This window comes from Danio rerio, chromosome 13 (assembly GCF_052040795.2).
Source record: "Danio rerio strain M-AB ecotype USA chromosome 13, GRCz13ab, whole genome shotgun sequence".
NCBI classification, from domain to species: Eukaryota; Metazoa; Chordata; class Actinopteri; order Cypriniformes; family Danionidae; genus Danio; species Danio rerio.
Window position 1 is genome coordinate 502,501 of NC_141033.1, and position 18,531 is coordinate 521,031.

General features: G+C 39.1%; 2 protein-coding genes across 2 annotated transcripts in view; one reads left to right on the forward strand and one right to left on the reverse strand.

Annotated features, from left to right (window-relative positions):
- The window catches only part of nrxn1b (neurexin 1b), a gene marked incomplete at its 5' end in the record, with an annotated part of 604,334 nt that overhangs the window by 382,894 nt on the left and 202,909 nt on the right, over positions 1-18,531 (forward strand).
- Positions 1-18,531, reverse strand: part of slit1a (slit homolog 1a (Drosophila)) — a gene marked incomplete at its 3' end in the record, with an annotated part of 83,130 nt that overhangs the window by 50,298 nt on the left and 14,301 nt on the right. The window contains 3 exon segments of the mRNA NM_001034968.1: positions 9,093-9,164; positions 10,820-10,891; positions 12,050-12,121. Of these exon segments, the coding sequence (NP_001030140.1) occupies positions 9,093-9,164; positions 10,820-10,891; positions 12,050-12,121 (216 nt within the window).

The window sequence follows — 18,531 nt, forward strand, 5'->3', positions numbered from 1 at the left end:
ACACACACACACACACGCACACACGTCATTCCTAAACACAGTCATGCACACACAAACACACACATTCTTGAAAAAGAAGTCACACACACAACGTCATTCTAAAATGATGCGCGCGCACACACACACACAGATTCACACACACACACAGATTCACACATACAAGCATATGAAAGCATTCAGATAAACACGCCAGCACGTACACACACACACACAGACACAAAGACTCACACATACACACAAGCATGCAAGCATTCAGGTTAAAACACCAGCACAAGCACACACACACACACACACACACACACACACACACACACACACACACACACACACACACACACACACACACACACACACACACACATACACACACACACACACACACACACACATACACACAGACACATTATTGAACACAAAGTCATACGCACACACACACACACACACACACACACAGAGACACATTATTGAACACAAAGTCATACACACACACACACACACACACACACACACACACACACACACACACACACACATACACACACACACACACACACTCTCTGTCAAGGCAGGAATCAGGCTGTGAAAACGGTCAAATCCAGTGAGATCTGGCTGGTGTGTTAACCTGAATGCCTTCGTATGCGTGCGTGTGTGTGTGTGTGTGTCGGTGAAGCATCAGGCACCATTAGCCAAAAAGCCAGAAATAACATCATTCCAGCACTCCTAAACGAGAACCGGCAGCGCAATTACACAAGAAGTCGATGATAATGCAATCGGTGTCTGGCGCTCGTCAGACAGACCGTCACGCGATACACACCATCAGGCCGTCAGTCTGTTTCTACCGCATTTACTGTAAGCCAGACGTGCACGACAGCAGCATTGGCCATTCTCTTTTGTCATCCGGCTGTTGTGTCTCGCTGGGATTCCTCAGCCGTAACTCTCCAAACACACTCTCTAAATATTTAAAGACTCTGCTGCGGGTGTAATTAATATCAGTGGAGCACGCTGGCGGCCTGATCAAGGTTACTTTCAGAGAAGTGGAACATTAGAGTGAACGAGCCTCCAGAACTGTCCTTGTCCTCTCTTTAACACTTCAGAAGTAGGGCAGGAGCGCTTGTGTGTGTGTGTGTGTGTGTGTGTGTGTGTGTGTTTACACAGGGGAAACTGCAGAGAAACGACCATTACTGAGCACATGCAATCATTCCAACACACACACACACACACACACGCTAAACTGGAAATATGTGTTTCCATCGAGGAACTCAGTAAATCGTTATCACAATAATAGTATATAGGGGCGATGAATCGAAATTGAAATAAAATCGTGATTTGAAACAGTTATTGCGCAAAAACTGCGAATATGAATATGAATTACAAAGACTACAATATGATTCGTATCGTTATCACAAATTATTGTTATCATATTAATGGTATATAGACCTGAGCAATTAATCAAAAATAAATAAAATAAAATAAAATCGTGGTTTGAAACATTGCACAAAGACTGCGAATATGAATGCAGTTTAAATATATAAACATATCTGTCCAAGAGTCTGAATTGGAAATATGGGCTTCGTATTGTTATCAAAATAATCGTTATCCCAATTATGGTATATAGGGCTAAGCGATTAAGTAAAACTGAAATAAAAATTGTGATTTGAAACCGTGATTGCGCAAAGACTGCGAATATAAATATGAATCGGAAAGGCTACGACATCAACGCAGTATAAATATATACCATGTCTGTCAGAGTGTCCAAATTGGAAATACGTGCTTCATATCGTTATCGCAAAATATCGTAATCATATTAATGGTACACAGACCTGAGCGATTAATCAACATAAAATTGTAATTTGAAACATTGCGCAAAGACTGTGAATATGAATGCAGTATAAATATATTAATATATCTGTTCAAGAGTCTAAATTGGAAATACATGCTTCGGCCTAGGGCTGCACCATTTATAAAAAAATATCGTTATCGCGATAAAGGTATAAAGGGCTGAGCGATTATTCAAAACTGAAATAAAAATCGTGATTTGAAACCATGATTGCGCAAAGACTGCAAATATGTTTATGAATCGGAAAGGCAACGACACGAATGCAGGATAAATATATAACCATATCGCAAACGCAGGGAGAACATGCAAACTCCACACAGAAACGCCAACTGAGCCAAGGATCGAACCAGCGACGTAGCGACACTGCTGTAAGGCGACAGCAATACCTACTGCGCCACTGCGTCGCCAAATTTATTAATTCATTCTTACATTTTCAATTTAGCTTATTCCCGGGGGTCGTCACAGCAGAATGAACCGTCAACTTATCCAGCAAATGTTTTTCACAGCGGATGCCCTTCCAGCCGCAACCCAACACTGGGAAACACCCATACACTCTCAGCCAATTCAGTTGATCAGTTCCCCTATAGCGCATGTGTTTGGACTGTGGGGGAAACCGGAGCACCCGGAGGAAACCCACGCGAACACTAGGAGAACATGCAAACTCCACATAGAAACACCAACTGACCCAGTCGGGGCTCGAACTAGTGACTTTCCTGCTGTGAGGTGATCGTGCTACCCATTGCACCACTGTGATGCCCATACAATGAAGCATATCTAATTTAAAGTGTTTCAGATTTGCAGAAATGTAAACAGCACCCTCTAGTGGATTTGCCATCTGAAACGTACAATGAAACTTGACCACTGCAATGTACTTTATGTTATGCATATATGTAGGCTGAGGCACGTTTTTCCAAAGAGCCTGGATTGAAAGATTCATACTGAATATCCCCCAATAATTTCTCCCCTCTGTCGCATTTTTATTGCAGTATTTGAGTGCCACAAACAAAAACAAAAAATAAGAAACAGACAATGAAGCCTGAAATAAGAGATCAATAATATTGGTGTGAAATGACCTCCAGTTCCTCCATTTCTCCAGCATCCACTGATGCAGCCCTAGATTAGCCATTCTCAAAGCAAACCTACAGAGAGCTGCTCTCATTTCCAACAGTTTATTTATTAACAGAAGCGCCATCCGCCTCTCAGGAAAGATGATCGACAGAAACACCAAAAACACGGTGACTTTGAAAGCTACTTTTACAGAAACACTGTTTAGGCTTCTCTAACAGAAGCGGGAGGAATAGAAAACCCAAACAAATCAAGCCCTCTGACTGAAGTCCAATTGAAAATACACACAGAGTACATCAAATATGGCACACAGACACTCAGACGAATCCATGACTGAAACACGACAGCCAATGAGAGCTGGAACTGGAAAATAAGCATCATGCTGTATGGTATCCCTCAAGGTTCTGTCTTAGGACCACCACCGCTTTTCCTATAAGGAACACAATGATGCTTTTTTTTGCACAGTGTTCAATTAAACATATCTGACGGGCCAGGTGAAGAGAACAGACTTCAGGATAGCGAGCAAGTCCAAAGAGAAACCCACAATAATACCGCCTGTGAGCATTCATAAAAGTTGTAAGCATTTCTGGTTGGTGCACATAAGTGCAGTAACATCTGTAAAACAGCTTCCCTTCACGTGGAGAGAAACATAGAAGCATATTTTCCCGACATAATGGAGTGGAGAACTGGAACGCTCTTGACTGTGAAACTTGATGGCGGATGTTCCTCTGGATCACACACTTTTGGAGTAAATCCAAAATAACCGGAGCAGCCATCCGCAGACAGATGGCACGGTAATAACATTTAAAACAAGAAACCGGAGTTAAAGGACTAAGACTTTAACAAGAGCAAAACATGATGAGGATTAAGTCACTTGCTGATCTCAAATAAACCTCCTGTGAAAACAACACACAATATACTATAGGAGTTAAAGCATTGAAGTGTTAAAGGGATTACCTCCTTTTTTTCTGGATTAACTTAAAAATTACACTGATCAGAAATGTGGTACAACTATCAATCAGTTATGCTCATTGGTTCTTTTAAATTAGCATTTGACTACATTCACACATGTGCTGAGATCTGTTTGACCAGGCTGTGTATTAAAGCTAATGATATTGTAAATAATGTTTAATTTCTGACACGGAGTGATCGTTTCACTTCACAAGACCTCAGTGTGTCATCAGGAGCCACGGCTATTGATTTGGACTCGTATGTGTTTATTTTTACTCTTAATAAAACTGTCAGTATTTACTCGCATTATATGAAGTTACTTCTGTTACTAATTGTTACTTTAAAAAAGTAACGTAACTTACTTAAAAGTAAAGTAACGTGAATTACTTTCAAAAGTAACGTAATGCAATACTTATAATACAAAGTAACTAAGTAATGCAGCTAGTTACTTTTTTAGAGAGTAATTCAATTTTGTAACGGATTACTTTCAAAAGTAACGTAACGCATTACTTACCATAAAAAGTTACCAAGTAACGCAACTAGTAACTTTTCTAGGGAGTAACTCAATATTGTAACGGATTACTTTCAAAACTAATGTAACACAATACTTGTAATACAAAGTAACTAAGTAAGGCAGCTAGTTATTTTTCTATGGAGTAACTCAATAATGTAAAGCATTACTTTCAAAAGTAACATAACGCATTACTTACCATTAAAAGTAATTAAGTAACACAGCTAGTTACTTTTTAGGAGAGTAACTCAATATTGTAATGCATTACCTTCAAAAGTAACGAAACGCATTACTTACCATTAAAAGTAAATATGTAACACAGCTATTTTTTTTTTTTCTGGGGAGTAACTCAAAATTGTAACACATTATTTTCAAAAGTAACGAAACGCATTACTTACCAATAAAAAGTAATTAAGTGAGGCAACTAGTTACTTCTCTGAGGAGTAACTCAATATTGTAATGTATTACTTTCAAAAGTAACGTAACGCAATACTTATAATACAGAGTAACTAAGTAATGCAGCTAGTTACTTTTTTAGAGAGTAATTCAATTTTGTAACGGATTACTTTCAAAAGTAACGTAACACATTACTTACCATAAAAAGTTACCAAGTAACGCAACTAGTAACTTTTCTGGGGAGTAATTCAATATTGTAACACATTACTTTCAAAAGTACTGTAACACATTACTTACCATTAAAACTAAATACGAAACGCAGCTAATTTTTTAGGGGGAGTAACTCAATATTATAACACATTATTTTCCAAAGTAACGTAACGCATTACTTACCATTAAAAGTAAATACGTAACGCAACTAGTTACATTTTGGGGAAGTAACTCAATATTGTAATGGATTACTTTCAAAAATAATTTCCCCCAATCCACACACACACACACACACACACACACACACGCACACACACACACACACACACACACACACACACACACACACACACACACACACACACACACACACACACACACTGCTGTAACCAGTCCTCTACTAGTCTGACAGCTCTTTACTAGTCTCCATAATGAGGGAGGGGGAACCGCGGCAGTAAATGGCAGAGGAGTTTCAGGACATGCCAGGCTCTTTTGTGTCTTTCTTTATCGCCGCTGACCCCGAATCAAACATGCGGCTCCTGCATCTCCTGGGTGACTCCGCAAGCCCTTTCGCCTGGAGACGGAGCACAATGGCATCCTGGAAAACCCACGGCGACCCTGTTTCTCAGACGAGCAAATCGACAGGCAAACAATCTGCAGAAGAGCAGTTCCATGCAAATGTCAACCTTGCCGTGAAAAATGCAGTTTCCCCCATAATAGTGGAACCTTTGCGGAGTTTTGTGTAGGCGTGTGTCTTACAGTAGTGTAGAAATACTCCATGTCTCTGTTAATGTTTTCATACAACTATAATGAACCAAAAACTATTCCAGTGTATGTTTTACACAGCGGATGCCCTTTCAGTTGCAATCCAGCACTGGGAAACACCCATACACACTCATTCACACACACACACAATCATACACTACGGCAAGTTTAGTTGATCAGTTCCCCTATAGTGTATGTGCTTGGACTGTGGGGGAAACCGGAGCACCAGGAGGAAACCCACGACAACACAGGGAGAACATGCAAACTCCACACTGACCCAGCCGGGACTTGAACCAGCGACCTTCTTGCTGTGAAGCCACAGTGTGACAGCACTGAGTCAAATTGCATTGATTTATTTAGATTTTGTAATTTGATGTTAAAAAGGGAAATGTCCTACTATATACAGTATACTATCAAGTAAATAACCAATTACTATCATCGACACTATGAGGTAGAATGTAAATGTCCTTATAAAACAGCTTTAATGTTATCTGTGAATTTGAAAATAAAAATTGGAGCACAAAAAATTGAGTGAAGTCATGTAATGCATAATTTTAAAATGTAAAATAATCCATGCATTTAAAATAATGCAGCTCTCGCATGAAGATGAATATGACCAAGGTTTAAGGTTTGTTTGTTTTCTGCATAACAAATGCCAAGTTGAAGTATTGCAGAAATTACATCTATTCATCAATACAAAATTAAGCAAAATAATTAAATACAAGGTTACACAAATAAACAAACAAACAAATCCATACACAACCAGCATCCCCACATTAAAAAGCATTCAGTCCCCAAGTCATTGAGGATTGCTAATATTCATTTTATCAATCGTTTAGGCTAATAAATAAAACTCTTACTAAATAAAAACATTGCAACACCAACAATTATAAGGGTTAAATTTAAATGCAGCATTTTAAAATAGAGCACTTAAAATAATGCAGCTTTCACATGAAGATGAATATGACCAAGTGATTGAGGATTGTTAATAGAGATGTTAACAAACCCTCGGCATGCCATGACCTCTGCGAAAACCACAGATAAACCGCAAACACATGCTTTCAGCGCCCAGTGCCGGTCCACATACTGATGCTCAAAACAGAAACGTGTTCTGTGCTACTGGGATCTGATGGTTTTAATAACTGGACGCCTGCCACTATTGCATTCAAGGCACTAAACAGATCTCTCCATCCAGCCTCGGCCAAGAAGACCGACACAAAAGTGCTGCGAACGTCCATCTTTTACCTTCAGAGACATGTGAGAGCGAGTGGCTGTGGAAACTTTCCTCTGGACGGACTCCAGCTCTGTATGAAGAGGCTGCGCTTCAACAAACTCTGCGTGAACATTCGCTCTTCATCATCTCAGTGCATACTGTACAGTGTGCGGTTAAATGTAATAACGAGCAGTTGTTGCCATTTATTATTCCTAGTCTGTATTAATGCATCGCAGATTAAGACGAACAGGTATCAGTGCTTTTTAATGCATGTCAGTAGCATGTGATATGTGTGCAGGAGTGTGTCGACGGGCAGGTTTGGTGTTTGTGTGCAGGATCTGAGCCCAGCGGGGAACCGGGAGACTCCGTCACTCCTGCCGCTGTGAATATTTCACACAGCCCGAGCATGAATAATGGATGACAGCGAAATATAGAATGGCTTGTACATACATGGAGAATTCTGTCTGTGTTTGTCCTCTTTTCATCTCTCTGTTCGCTCGCACGTCCCACTCGCTCTGAATATTTCAGCGTGTTTTTTAAATATGTCTCTGCGGCTCGGCTCGGCTCTGACGGAGACTCTGCCGCTCAAACAACTGCGTAAATCAGTCAAAAACAGCGACAAACACAAACATCTGAGAATAAAAGGCTGAGAATAAGCTCTGTGGAGTCATTACCTATCTAGGTTATTATGCTTTTATTTTATTCTCTAATCATTTATTTTCAGTGATTTGTTTAGCTTTTTAATTAGTGTATTTTAGTTGGGCAACACTTGGAATTTTAAGCAACAGTTCCCACTATTACTATTGACTTATTATCTGCCTATTATTAAGATATCGGCTGTTGATTTGAAAGACAAGGGAAGTTTATTCCTATAGCATATTTCATATGCAATGGCAATTTTAAAATATTAAAATCATAGTAAAATAATCAAAATAAGTAAGGTCAACAAAGCTTAAAATGATTAAAAGGTTTAAAAACAGATAAAAATATGTTTAAACTAAATTAATTAAGAAAGAAAGGAAAATAGTGCGAGCTGTCAAACATAGCACAGTGCTCATCTACATTTAGTATGATTATTGGAGTCATGCTGAATATTGCTTATAAGTATGATCTTATTCTACATACCCAAAGCCTCAAACAACCCAAATTACCTTAATAACTATTAAAAAGCAGCAAATTAGGAGTTTAATGAGGCAAAATCTAGTTAATAGTTTATCAATAACAAGGACAGTACCTTAAATAAAGTAAAATAAGATGAACTGTCCAGTCATATTTCCAGAAGACAGCAACAAAAATTACACTGAGTGTAGTTGAGTTTGTGTCAATTATTCTCAGACAGATTTAGAGTAAAAGTTGTTTAAACACACAAGTAATACACAACATATCTACAATACTTAATTTAATAAAATCTGTTTGATTGCCGAATGCATTTAATTATGGCCTTAGATGCATAATCAAGAAAACACAAGCATATTCAACACATCAGAGACCACACACACACACACACACACACACACACATACACACACACACACACACACACACACACACACACACAGCTGGATCTTTCATTCTGACAGCACTCTAGCATGTGCAATTTGCAAAAAATAATCATAAAGAATGAGCATTAAATATCACATCATTCTGCAGTATTCAGTCATAGCAATAAACAGAACTCTTTAAACCCAAACACATCACAAACCACAGCCAGATCAGCCAAACACCAAACACTGCAGGACAGAATAATAATCCTTTCCTCTAACAAACTCACTCTGAAACTGTTGGGCTATTTCAACCTAATTTTAGGAGTATTATATACAAAAATCATAAGTTTTTTAGGCATAAATTAAAAGCCTAATTTTTAACTCAACATTTGGGTTTGTCCTCATGTTCAATTCCTGTTGAAATAACCCAATCGTCTTAGAGTTATACTGTCAGGTGAAACTGAGCTGATTTCTCGTGATCCAGCAAAGACAAAGCACAAAAAGCCCTCACACACAGCCAGATCTGATTCTCTAGCTTTTTCTCCAGATAACTGAGCACACTGGAACTGCAGCATTTTCCATAAACATCAGGCAACAAAAATAAACAACAACAGTCAATATTAAAAACCAACCATCAGCCAGCAGAAAACAGGCACTTACAGTCTGGACAGTGCGGCGTTCTTCTGGAACAGGAGCTCTGGAAGCTGGTGAAGCTGATTTCTGTTCAGACGTCTGGAGAAAAGAAGAAACAAACACATTTACAGACTGAGCCAACACAACAGCAACTCTTAAGATGACACTGGGAAGTGTGTTACGGCGTACTCACACTATGCTATCCAAACCATGCTCAAACCCGTTTCCCGGACGTTTGAGAAGTGTGAGTGCGCTGAATAGAGCGTGGTTCACTTGGGCTTTTGATTTCACTGAAAATCAAAAAGCTTGGGGGCTTTCGGGCTTGAGCCCGAAACTGAAAGTGAGACGTGACTTTTAAGGGGTTGTTTCATATGGATTTATTAATCATTCTTACTGTTCAGTGATCGCAAACTGCCGTAGTTTATTAAATACGCAAACCCCTTACTGCACGACAGCTGCACCTTCAGCAGACCTCCTAATTCCTGCAGCACGAGGGCTTTATGATTGTTTATGAGCACCAAAAGTGGCGGATCTGTTCGGCCAAATATCTGTGTGTCACCGCATCCCTAAGGACTAAAGCGATTTAAACTAGAGAAATGTCCACTGTGCTGAACGAGAGTGCTTACTGAACAGCGCAGCATCGATGACATAAGCGTGCCCATGCCCGATAGTAATGTAAGTGCCGGCCGTCGGGGGAGACGGGAGGGGGGACAAACGTGCTTTGGCCTGGTTACGAGGCAACTGTGCATAGTGTGAGTACAGCCTTATACTCTCTATATTATAGCATGTACAACTCTTTGTTAATGAGTGCTCCAGCATACTGTAGTATTAACTATAGTGAACTGATCAACAGTATTAAACACTGTAGTATACATCAGTTTTTACAGCAGTAAAGCTTGTGCAATTTAAAGCTGAGGATGGCATGTGGTGTTTGTGCTCCTCTAATAAATGAGGTGAGCCTCAGAAGACAAAATGCAATGAGCAAGGTGAACGCGGTGGCTTCTGGAGGCATGAGACGGGAGCACAGTCTAGATCGGAAGTGCAGTATGCACAATAATATAACAGAGTTTTTCATGACACTTTATAACATTAATTAATATCTTTACAGTACTGTGAGGATTGGGTTTAGGGTTGGGGTGGGGGTAGATCTTAATGAAATACAATAAATAGGAAATTTACTAAATGATATAAAGAATACTCGTTAACTTCCGGCTGCAACCATATCCGATCTATCAACAACCAGCGCAGACAGATGCTCATTATTCTGGAGGGAATAATAATAGAAGGAGGATAATACTGAAGCACTGTCATGACGGACTGTCGGAGAGCTGAGGCCTTTTACAATCAGCACAACAACATCTCACATCTGACACAGTGGAGAGCTGCAAACCAGCATTAATGATGCGAAGACCCTCACACACACACATGCATTGACAGACTGATGAAGCGCAGGCACACACTTTACTCACTGCAGCTGATCACTGCACAGTTTATCTGCATATCGGATCAAAAGTTTATCCTACTCATTTGCACATTATCAAAATTTACTAAGCATTTTAATGCGATATTTCAAAATGCGCATAAAGATAGGTGGATGCAAACACAGCTAAGTGGGTGTTTGAGTATGGCTTGTGTTGGCTCTCATGAGCACTCTGTGTTCCAGCACTTTCTGCCTCAGAGAGACGCAGCGGTGACTCCTCGCCCTCCACCAGCAAGAAAAAGCTCTTATTTCCTATAATAATGTGAACACTTACAGTCTCTCCAGCTCTCTCATCTCGTCGAACGCGCCGCGCTCCACCGTTACAATCTGGTTCTCCATCAGCTGCCTGTTGAAAAGCAGAAATCACAGACGTTTGAGGACACTGCAGGAGCAGATATGGGACAGACTGTGATGTTTTGTTGAAGTCAGAATTATTAGCACTGCTGTCACGTCTTAATTCACTCATATATCTTCCTTAATTTCTGTTTAACAGAGAGTTATTTAAACATCTAATCATAATAGTTTAATAACTCATCTCTAATAGCTGATTTATTTCCTCTTCTTCATGATGACAGCACATAATATTAGACTAGATATTCTTCAAGACACTAGTGTTCAGTTTAAAGTGACGAGTAAAGGCTTCACTAGGGTAATTAGGGTAAAGTTAGGGTAATTAGGCAAGTCATTGTATAACAGTGGTTTGTTCTGGAGACAATCCAACACTAATATTGCTGAAGGGGCCAATAATATTGACCTTAACATGGCTTTAACACTATTAAAAACTGCTTTTATTCTAGCCCAAATAAAACAAATCAGACTTTCTCCAGAAGAACAAATATTAGAGGAAACACTGTGAACAACTCCTCAATCTGTTCAACATCATCTGGAAAATATTGGAAAAAAATAATAAAAATTTCACAGCGTGTTGAATGATTTTGCCTTCAACAGTATATATTGTGGAATAAATACAATTTCCACAGATGACTTAGCTCTATTGTGAAAGAATTAATTGATTTAAATGGATTAGGAATGATACTGTAGGGAAATAAAGCATGCATGAAACATAATTATTATTAAATTACAAGCATAATTAAATACAACAGAACAAAGATAAAGTGAAATAAACTCTGCATTATGATTATCTGAGGAGTCTAACAGTATTAACAGTACAATTAACAGTATAAATATGAAATAACACTGTATAGGCTTCATTATGTAAATAATATGAATATATGAAATGTGCCTTTCTTGACATTTCAAATGGTACAATTAAGAGTGCCTGAATGATTTAAACTCTGCTGAAATTCTCACACAGTCACAGACCTTAAAAACACATGCAAATGATCATCTTTACTCCATTATGAATAAACAATGCAGAGAAACTAAAGGAAGAAAGAAAGCATTTGTCCTCCATCTATAACCACAACAACTAGACACATGTGATATCATCATTCTGCATTTATATAAAATGTGCAGTGCTGTATATAGACGTAAAACCACTTACAGAACTCGAAGATACTTGAGGCCAGTGAAGTCGTTTCTGTTGATGCGTGTGAGGTTGTTTCCATTCAGTTCCCTGAAAATAAAGATGCATTTATTTTCAGTCCACACATGCTTATAACATTGTTTATTCTGCACAGAAAGTGTCACACACACACACACGCACACACGCACACACACACACACTGCTTTTCCTGATGCACGCTATAACAGTTCAGTTCAAAACCTAATTTTTAAAATGCATATTTATTTTTTAATCAATCAAAAAAAATGTAGATCAATTTTCAGGAACTAATAATTTGGTAAATGCTCAGAAATTACATAATAACCACATAGCTTTTCAATATTAGTACATATACAGTACTGTACACAATGTAGGTTAGGCTGTCCAAACTGTTTGGTTTTCTCTTGGTGTAAACATCTTCCTGATCTTGTAGATGACTTTATATCAATCAATCAATCAATCAATCAATCAATCAATCAATCAATCAATCAATCAATCAATCAATCAATCAATCAATCAATCAATCAATCAATCAATCAATCGATAAATCAATCAATCAATCAATCAATCAATCAATCAATCAATCCTTTGTATTCAGTATTTATGGGAGATTTCTGTGTTTTAATTCACCCTTAAAATGCTGAAATGTTGGCTGCGTCCCAAATGGCACACTATACACTATGCACTCATGCACTATGTACTTATGCACTTACACACTCAACAGGATAGTATATGTATGTGGTGGCGTCCCAAACGGAACACTAATTTGTTTTTTACTAAGCGGAAATTCAAACCGTTTCTCTGATGATGTTTGACGGTCGCCAAATCAGTGAAATCACCAACCGAATTATCAAATAATACCTGCCGTGAGTATAACCGCAGTCACCATCGGGAGGCGCTATAATCACTCTCGTAGGAGAATTTTGCTTTCACAATTCAAAACAAATTAAGTTATCAACATGTGCGCCCGATAGCTCCGCCCCTTCCTCTACTTTTTGAGTGTGTGAAGTGTCCATCATTACACACTTCACTTTAGCGGCTGAATGAGTGCATCATCCGGGAAATTAAAGTGCACTTATTATTTTTAGAGTTTTCAGTGTGAACACACTACTTACACTATTTATACTACAAAATGGCGCAGATTAGTGCGTTAGTGTGCGATCTGGGACGCAGCTGTTGTTTCAATTATTGTTAAAGTAACAGAGTTTAGCGAAACAGAGTTGAAGAAAACACAGTTGCTGATAAGAGAGTTGTTGATAACAGTTGACATTTTCTAGTATGTTGTGTTTTAGCTTAGAGTGCTTTCACACCTACACTTTTGTTTCGGAACGTGTCTCGTTTGCCCAGTTAGCGCGGTTCGTTTGGCATATGTGAACAGGGCAATCGCGCTCTGTTCAGCGCCAAAGAAATCGCCTGAGTGAGGTGGTCTCGGCTCGATTGAAACGAACCCTGGAGCGGTTCGATTGCAGTGAGAAAGCGATTCGATCCGAGCGCGGTTATATCACAGTGTTTTATGGATATGTAATAGGCTTACGGCTATATGAAGAGAGAATTATGAGTATGGCGGGAAGTTTCGCGAGTCTCCGGATGCCCGCAAACGAGTGATGATCTCCCGGTGATCTCGCGTCCCCCTCCCGGTCCTCAAATAGGCATCGTCGCGCACCCTTCTCACCCCTCCCCACCACATCTCTCCTCAGAAACGTCACGCGCGCACCCTGTCAATCACCACCAAACCACCACCTCTCCTGAAAGTTGAGCGGGACGCTGCAAAATAAACCCTGACAGTTTACTCGCACGTGACTTGTTTTAGCTCTTTTGGTCCGATTAGAAACTTTGCAGTGTGAAAGCGAACCGCTCCAAGAGCAAAGAGCAACAATGTAACAATTGTAATCTCTGTTTCAGAACAACTGAATCGGTTCACAGGTGTAAAAGCAGCCTTAGTTTGTTAACTTTACAGCAGACTCCACACGGCATGTCTAAAACACAATTTTGTGCATATTGCTTTTAATAAGTGAATGAGAAATTGACTGAAATATCACAGTGACAGAGCTGACACATAATTCATCTACTATTGGTGTTTCTTAATCATTTTGCTCAAATGAATGAAAGAAGAATAACGGCAAGCCTCAATGCTTTCCAGAGCTTCCCGCTACATGAAGTGACATCACTTGGAGCAAGTCACATGCTTTTCCTATCAGTGCTTTACAGATTGTTCTGCTTTTTTAATCACCAATGTAACAGAGCTGAGCAGACCACAGAGACACACACTGAAAGTGTTTTTAAATAACTGAAATTACAAATAATAAAAGTTAATGAAATAATAATAATGAAAGTTGATTAAACTTAGTAGAGCAAACACACAAAACAGATGAAAAGTAGACAAATACATAGTCAGTCTGTGGCAGTAAAACGCAGCATGTTTTTGCAAATATCTGCTCATTATTAGGAACATGTGTTGGGCTTTTTTTGGTGTAAACCTCTTCTCCAATCATGCGGAGAAACACACTCACACAAATCTCCCATGAATACTGGACACAAAGTCATGCACTTTCTATTGGGTCTAATGACCACTCGTGGGAGAGGAGATTGAGGACAGATGTACACACAGGTGCGTGCGCGCGCACACACACACGCACACACACATGAAATGGACCACTGATCAGCTGATATGTAGATGCTCTGGTCTTATTGTTTTGTGGTTTCTGATTTCTCTTTATTAAAGACCTTGCAGATGATCGCACATCAACTACTGCATCACATTACCCGTCCTGTTGTCTATAAATCAGTATACAGCGTTCGTCCTTTAGATCGAAATGAGCCATCTGCACTAAACCTCTAAAATAAGGCAGAATTTCAATCCTCAAATCTATTCTGCATGAAAAACCAGTCTGATCTTCATCCCACACTCTGTGACTGTTTGTGTGTTCCCTCATCAGTGTGCAGTACTTCAGCAGTGTTCACTCAGTGGACAACACTCGACTCTCACTGCAGTAAATACGGGGGTATTTTATAATAATAAAAGCACCTGCAGAAGAGTAAAGAGAGTTCAGCGAGACAGTATTCATAACAGGTAAAGCAGCAGACTCTTAAGGCAACCTGTAAGACAAGCGTTGCACCCTAAATGTGTTCAGCCTTCAGGAAAAGATGAAACGATTCATTTGTCTAATGTTGGGGTCATTTTAGAATAAAAAGTCAACAAAATTAAAATTAAAAAAACCTTGTTTAGTTCTTTTTCCTGCTGTTAAAATTGTGCATGGGTCATTTTTAACCCTTAAACCAACATGAGAGCATGGTTGCTGCTAGAAGGGATACAGCTGCAGGCATTATTATGTATTAAATCACCAAATAAATGTATTTTATTAATGCTTACCACACAAGCACAACCCACACAGTAATGTAAAAAATAATAAATATACCATTAATATGCATATTATTGATTAAATCACTAAATAATTGTATTTTATGAACATCTAAACCTACCCCAACCCTAAACCTACCCCTCAGCATAATGTAAAACAGTTATTATACAGAGCATTATTCATATTATTTATTAAATTACACATTTAATTGCATTTTATTATAGCCTAGCCCAACCCTAAATGCAACCCTCACAAAACTTATGCAATACTGATGTGCACATCCACAGCTGTATCCCCTCTAGACTTTACCTTGAAACATCTATAAGTGTTGTGAAAGCATTATTTCTTGTGCTGAAATCTATCCATCTGAACTTTCTTGGCTGCCTGATATGTGAGGCAGCTGTGAGCATCACACACTCATTCCTAAAGGATCCTCCAAGCCGGCAAACTCCTCACCCTGAGTGACTACCGGCGACCCGTACAGACACTGAACTTCACATCTTATAGGCCGGATGGGAAGATTGTGTTTGGATTCTGTGTTCTTCACATTATGCCAATGCATTTATACAGAATATTCCACAAAACTGAAGGATGCAAGAATAAAAAACAACAGAGGAAAATAAATTCAAGCGTTTGTCATAGCAGATGTATTCTGCAGCCTGAACCCGTTATTAATCATGCAACCAGCTCACTTGCGTACTTGATATTCAAAGTAATGTCAAAATTGTAATTTGCACTTCCACTGCACTGAAGTTCATGCACTCAACAGCAATCAAATCAACCTGAATGCATGCATATAAACATCAGCTGTAGATATGCAGATATGCTGACATGCTCAATTCTGTGTCTGCAATGCATCCCTGTTTAACCACAGACTGCTGAGTTCATGATCATCAACTTTGCTGGGAGTTCAAATACTGAAGTATTCCAGCAGTTTTCAACCATTAATCAGTGACGAATACTTTTAACATACTTTGAAGTCATGCAATATACAAATATGTGACTCAGGGCTCTATTTTGACGGTCGATGTGCAAAGCGCAGGGCCCAAACACTTTCAGGGCGTGTCAGAACGCATTTTTGCTAATTTACGGACGGGAAAATCCGCTTTGCGCCGTGGCACATGGTCTAAAAGAGTTGAGTTTATTCTCTTAATGAGTTATAGGTGTGTTTTGAGAATAAACCAATCAGAGTCTCATCTCCCATTCCCTTTAAGAGCCAGCTGCGTCACGCCAAGAGCGCATTCGCTATTTACAGGACGCAAAGTAAGTCTAAGTAGAAAAACTGAGCATTTCACTAGAGAGAAAACTGTTAAACAGAGCATCTGCAGCGTGAGAATGACAGATAAATGATCTACTTTCACTTTCGCTCTTGGATAGGGAAACCTTTACGCACAGACATCCATTAGTCTATAAATAATTACTTTTGTTTGTTAAGCGCAAATATTCGTTTCAAAGCTATTTCTGAATTCTGTTCTAATCTCCAGCAAACGAATAAATGAACAATAATAATGAAGTGTGCTCAGAAAACTGAGTTATATCCTAAAACACATGCTGAGCCCCATATGGTCTAAAACCTGACAGGTGGGCAAATCTAAGCTTGTGTTTAATAAAAACGAATATAAATATGGATATAATAAATAATACTGCTAATAATAATAACATTATACAAAAGCAAATTGTCATGAATGAACTGAAAAAGCCTCCCTGAGATGAAGAAGGCATGAAAGCAGTGGTTTTTATATTGATGTAGGCTAGAAAATAATATGTAGTAATATTTTAATCCTTTATATTTATATTCTATATCTATTCTTATTATATCCTATATATATCCTTAATATTTAAATTTTTTTCACATGTAAAGATATTTGCGTATAGCTCTACATCTTGTGTGTATTAAGCAGTGTGTAAGCGAGGCGCAACTCTGTGCTGGAGTTTAGACCGGGTTTGTTTTGGTCTAATGAAAAATCTATTTTAGTTTCTCAAAATAGCAACGCGCCAGCAGTGCACCTCAGAACGCCTCCTTTTTAGACCAGAACTTCTATGGGCGCACATATGAGCGCTAATGCATTAGCTATTTAAACAGCGTAGCGCAACGCCTCAAAACCACTCTTGCGCCAAGCTGAAACTATCAAACAAATATTGCGTCAGTCCTTGCGCCACACTGCGCGGGGTGCATGATAGGACCCTTAATGTGAGACTACCAGATATACAGAGCATCCGGAAAGTATTGAAAGTATTTCCTCAACATTCTACACACAATCCCCCATAATGACAATGTCAACAATGAGTTTTGGAAATTGTTGCAAATATATTACGAATAAAACACCTGTAAAATCAGATGTACGTCAGTAAATGGAGCTCAGGTACATTCCGTCTCCACTGATCATTCTGAAGATGTGTCAGCAGCTTCATTGGACTTCACCTGTGCTCAGTTCAGCTGATTGGACATGATCTGAAAGGTTACACCTGTCTATATAAGGGCTCAGGGTTGACAGTGTATGCCAAAGCACAAACCAAGCATGAAGGCAAAGGAACTGTCTGTAGACCTCAGAGACAGGATTGTCTTGAGGTACAAGGCTGGGGAAGGTTACTGAGACTCGAACCAGCGACCTTCTTGCTGTGAGGCCACAGCGCTTACCACTGAGCAGCAGTGTCGCCTGGGTTTAGTACTTTAGTTTTCATTCTTTCCATCTTAGACATGTAAAGAGCTACAATACAGATCAAAAAGCTGAACATCAAAGAAAAACCCCTGATCTTTATTTCTTTCGCCGTTTTTCTTTACAGTAAGTTTTATATATGTGTATACTGTAGGGTTATTTTGATCTGATGAACAGTTGAGTATGTGCTAACGAACACGGCCTGAGTAAAGCATAACGTCTGCTCATTACAGACCACTTTAAACCTGACTGTGATGTGAGTTTAAAGAGCAAACTCTGCTCCTGGCAAGCGGCCACAACTATTTCTGTGTTCGGGGAGAACTCGTTATCCGGCTAATGAATTAAAAAGAGGGAAAAAAGGAGAGCAGATCTGATGGAGAGCCTTTGATGCTGGTGGAGCTTTAATGAGTCTGATCCGTCAAGCAGACTAATTCCTCCTAATGGTTTGTAATGTGTGTTTTCAGGT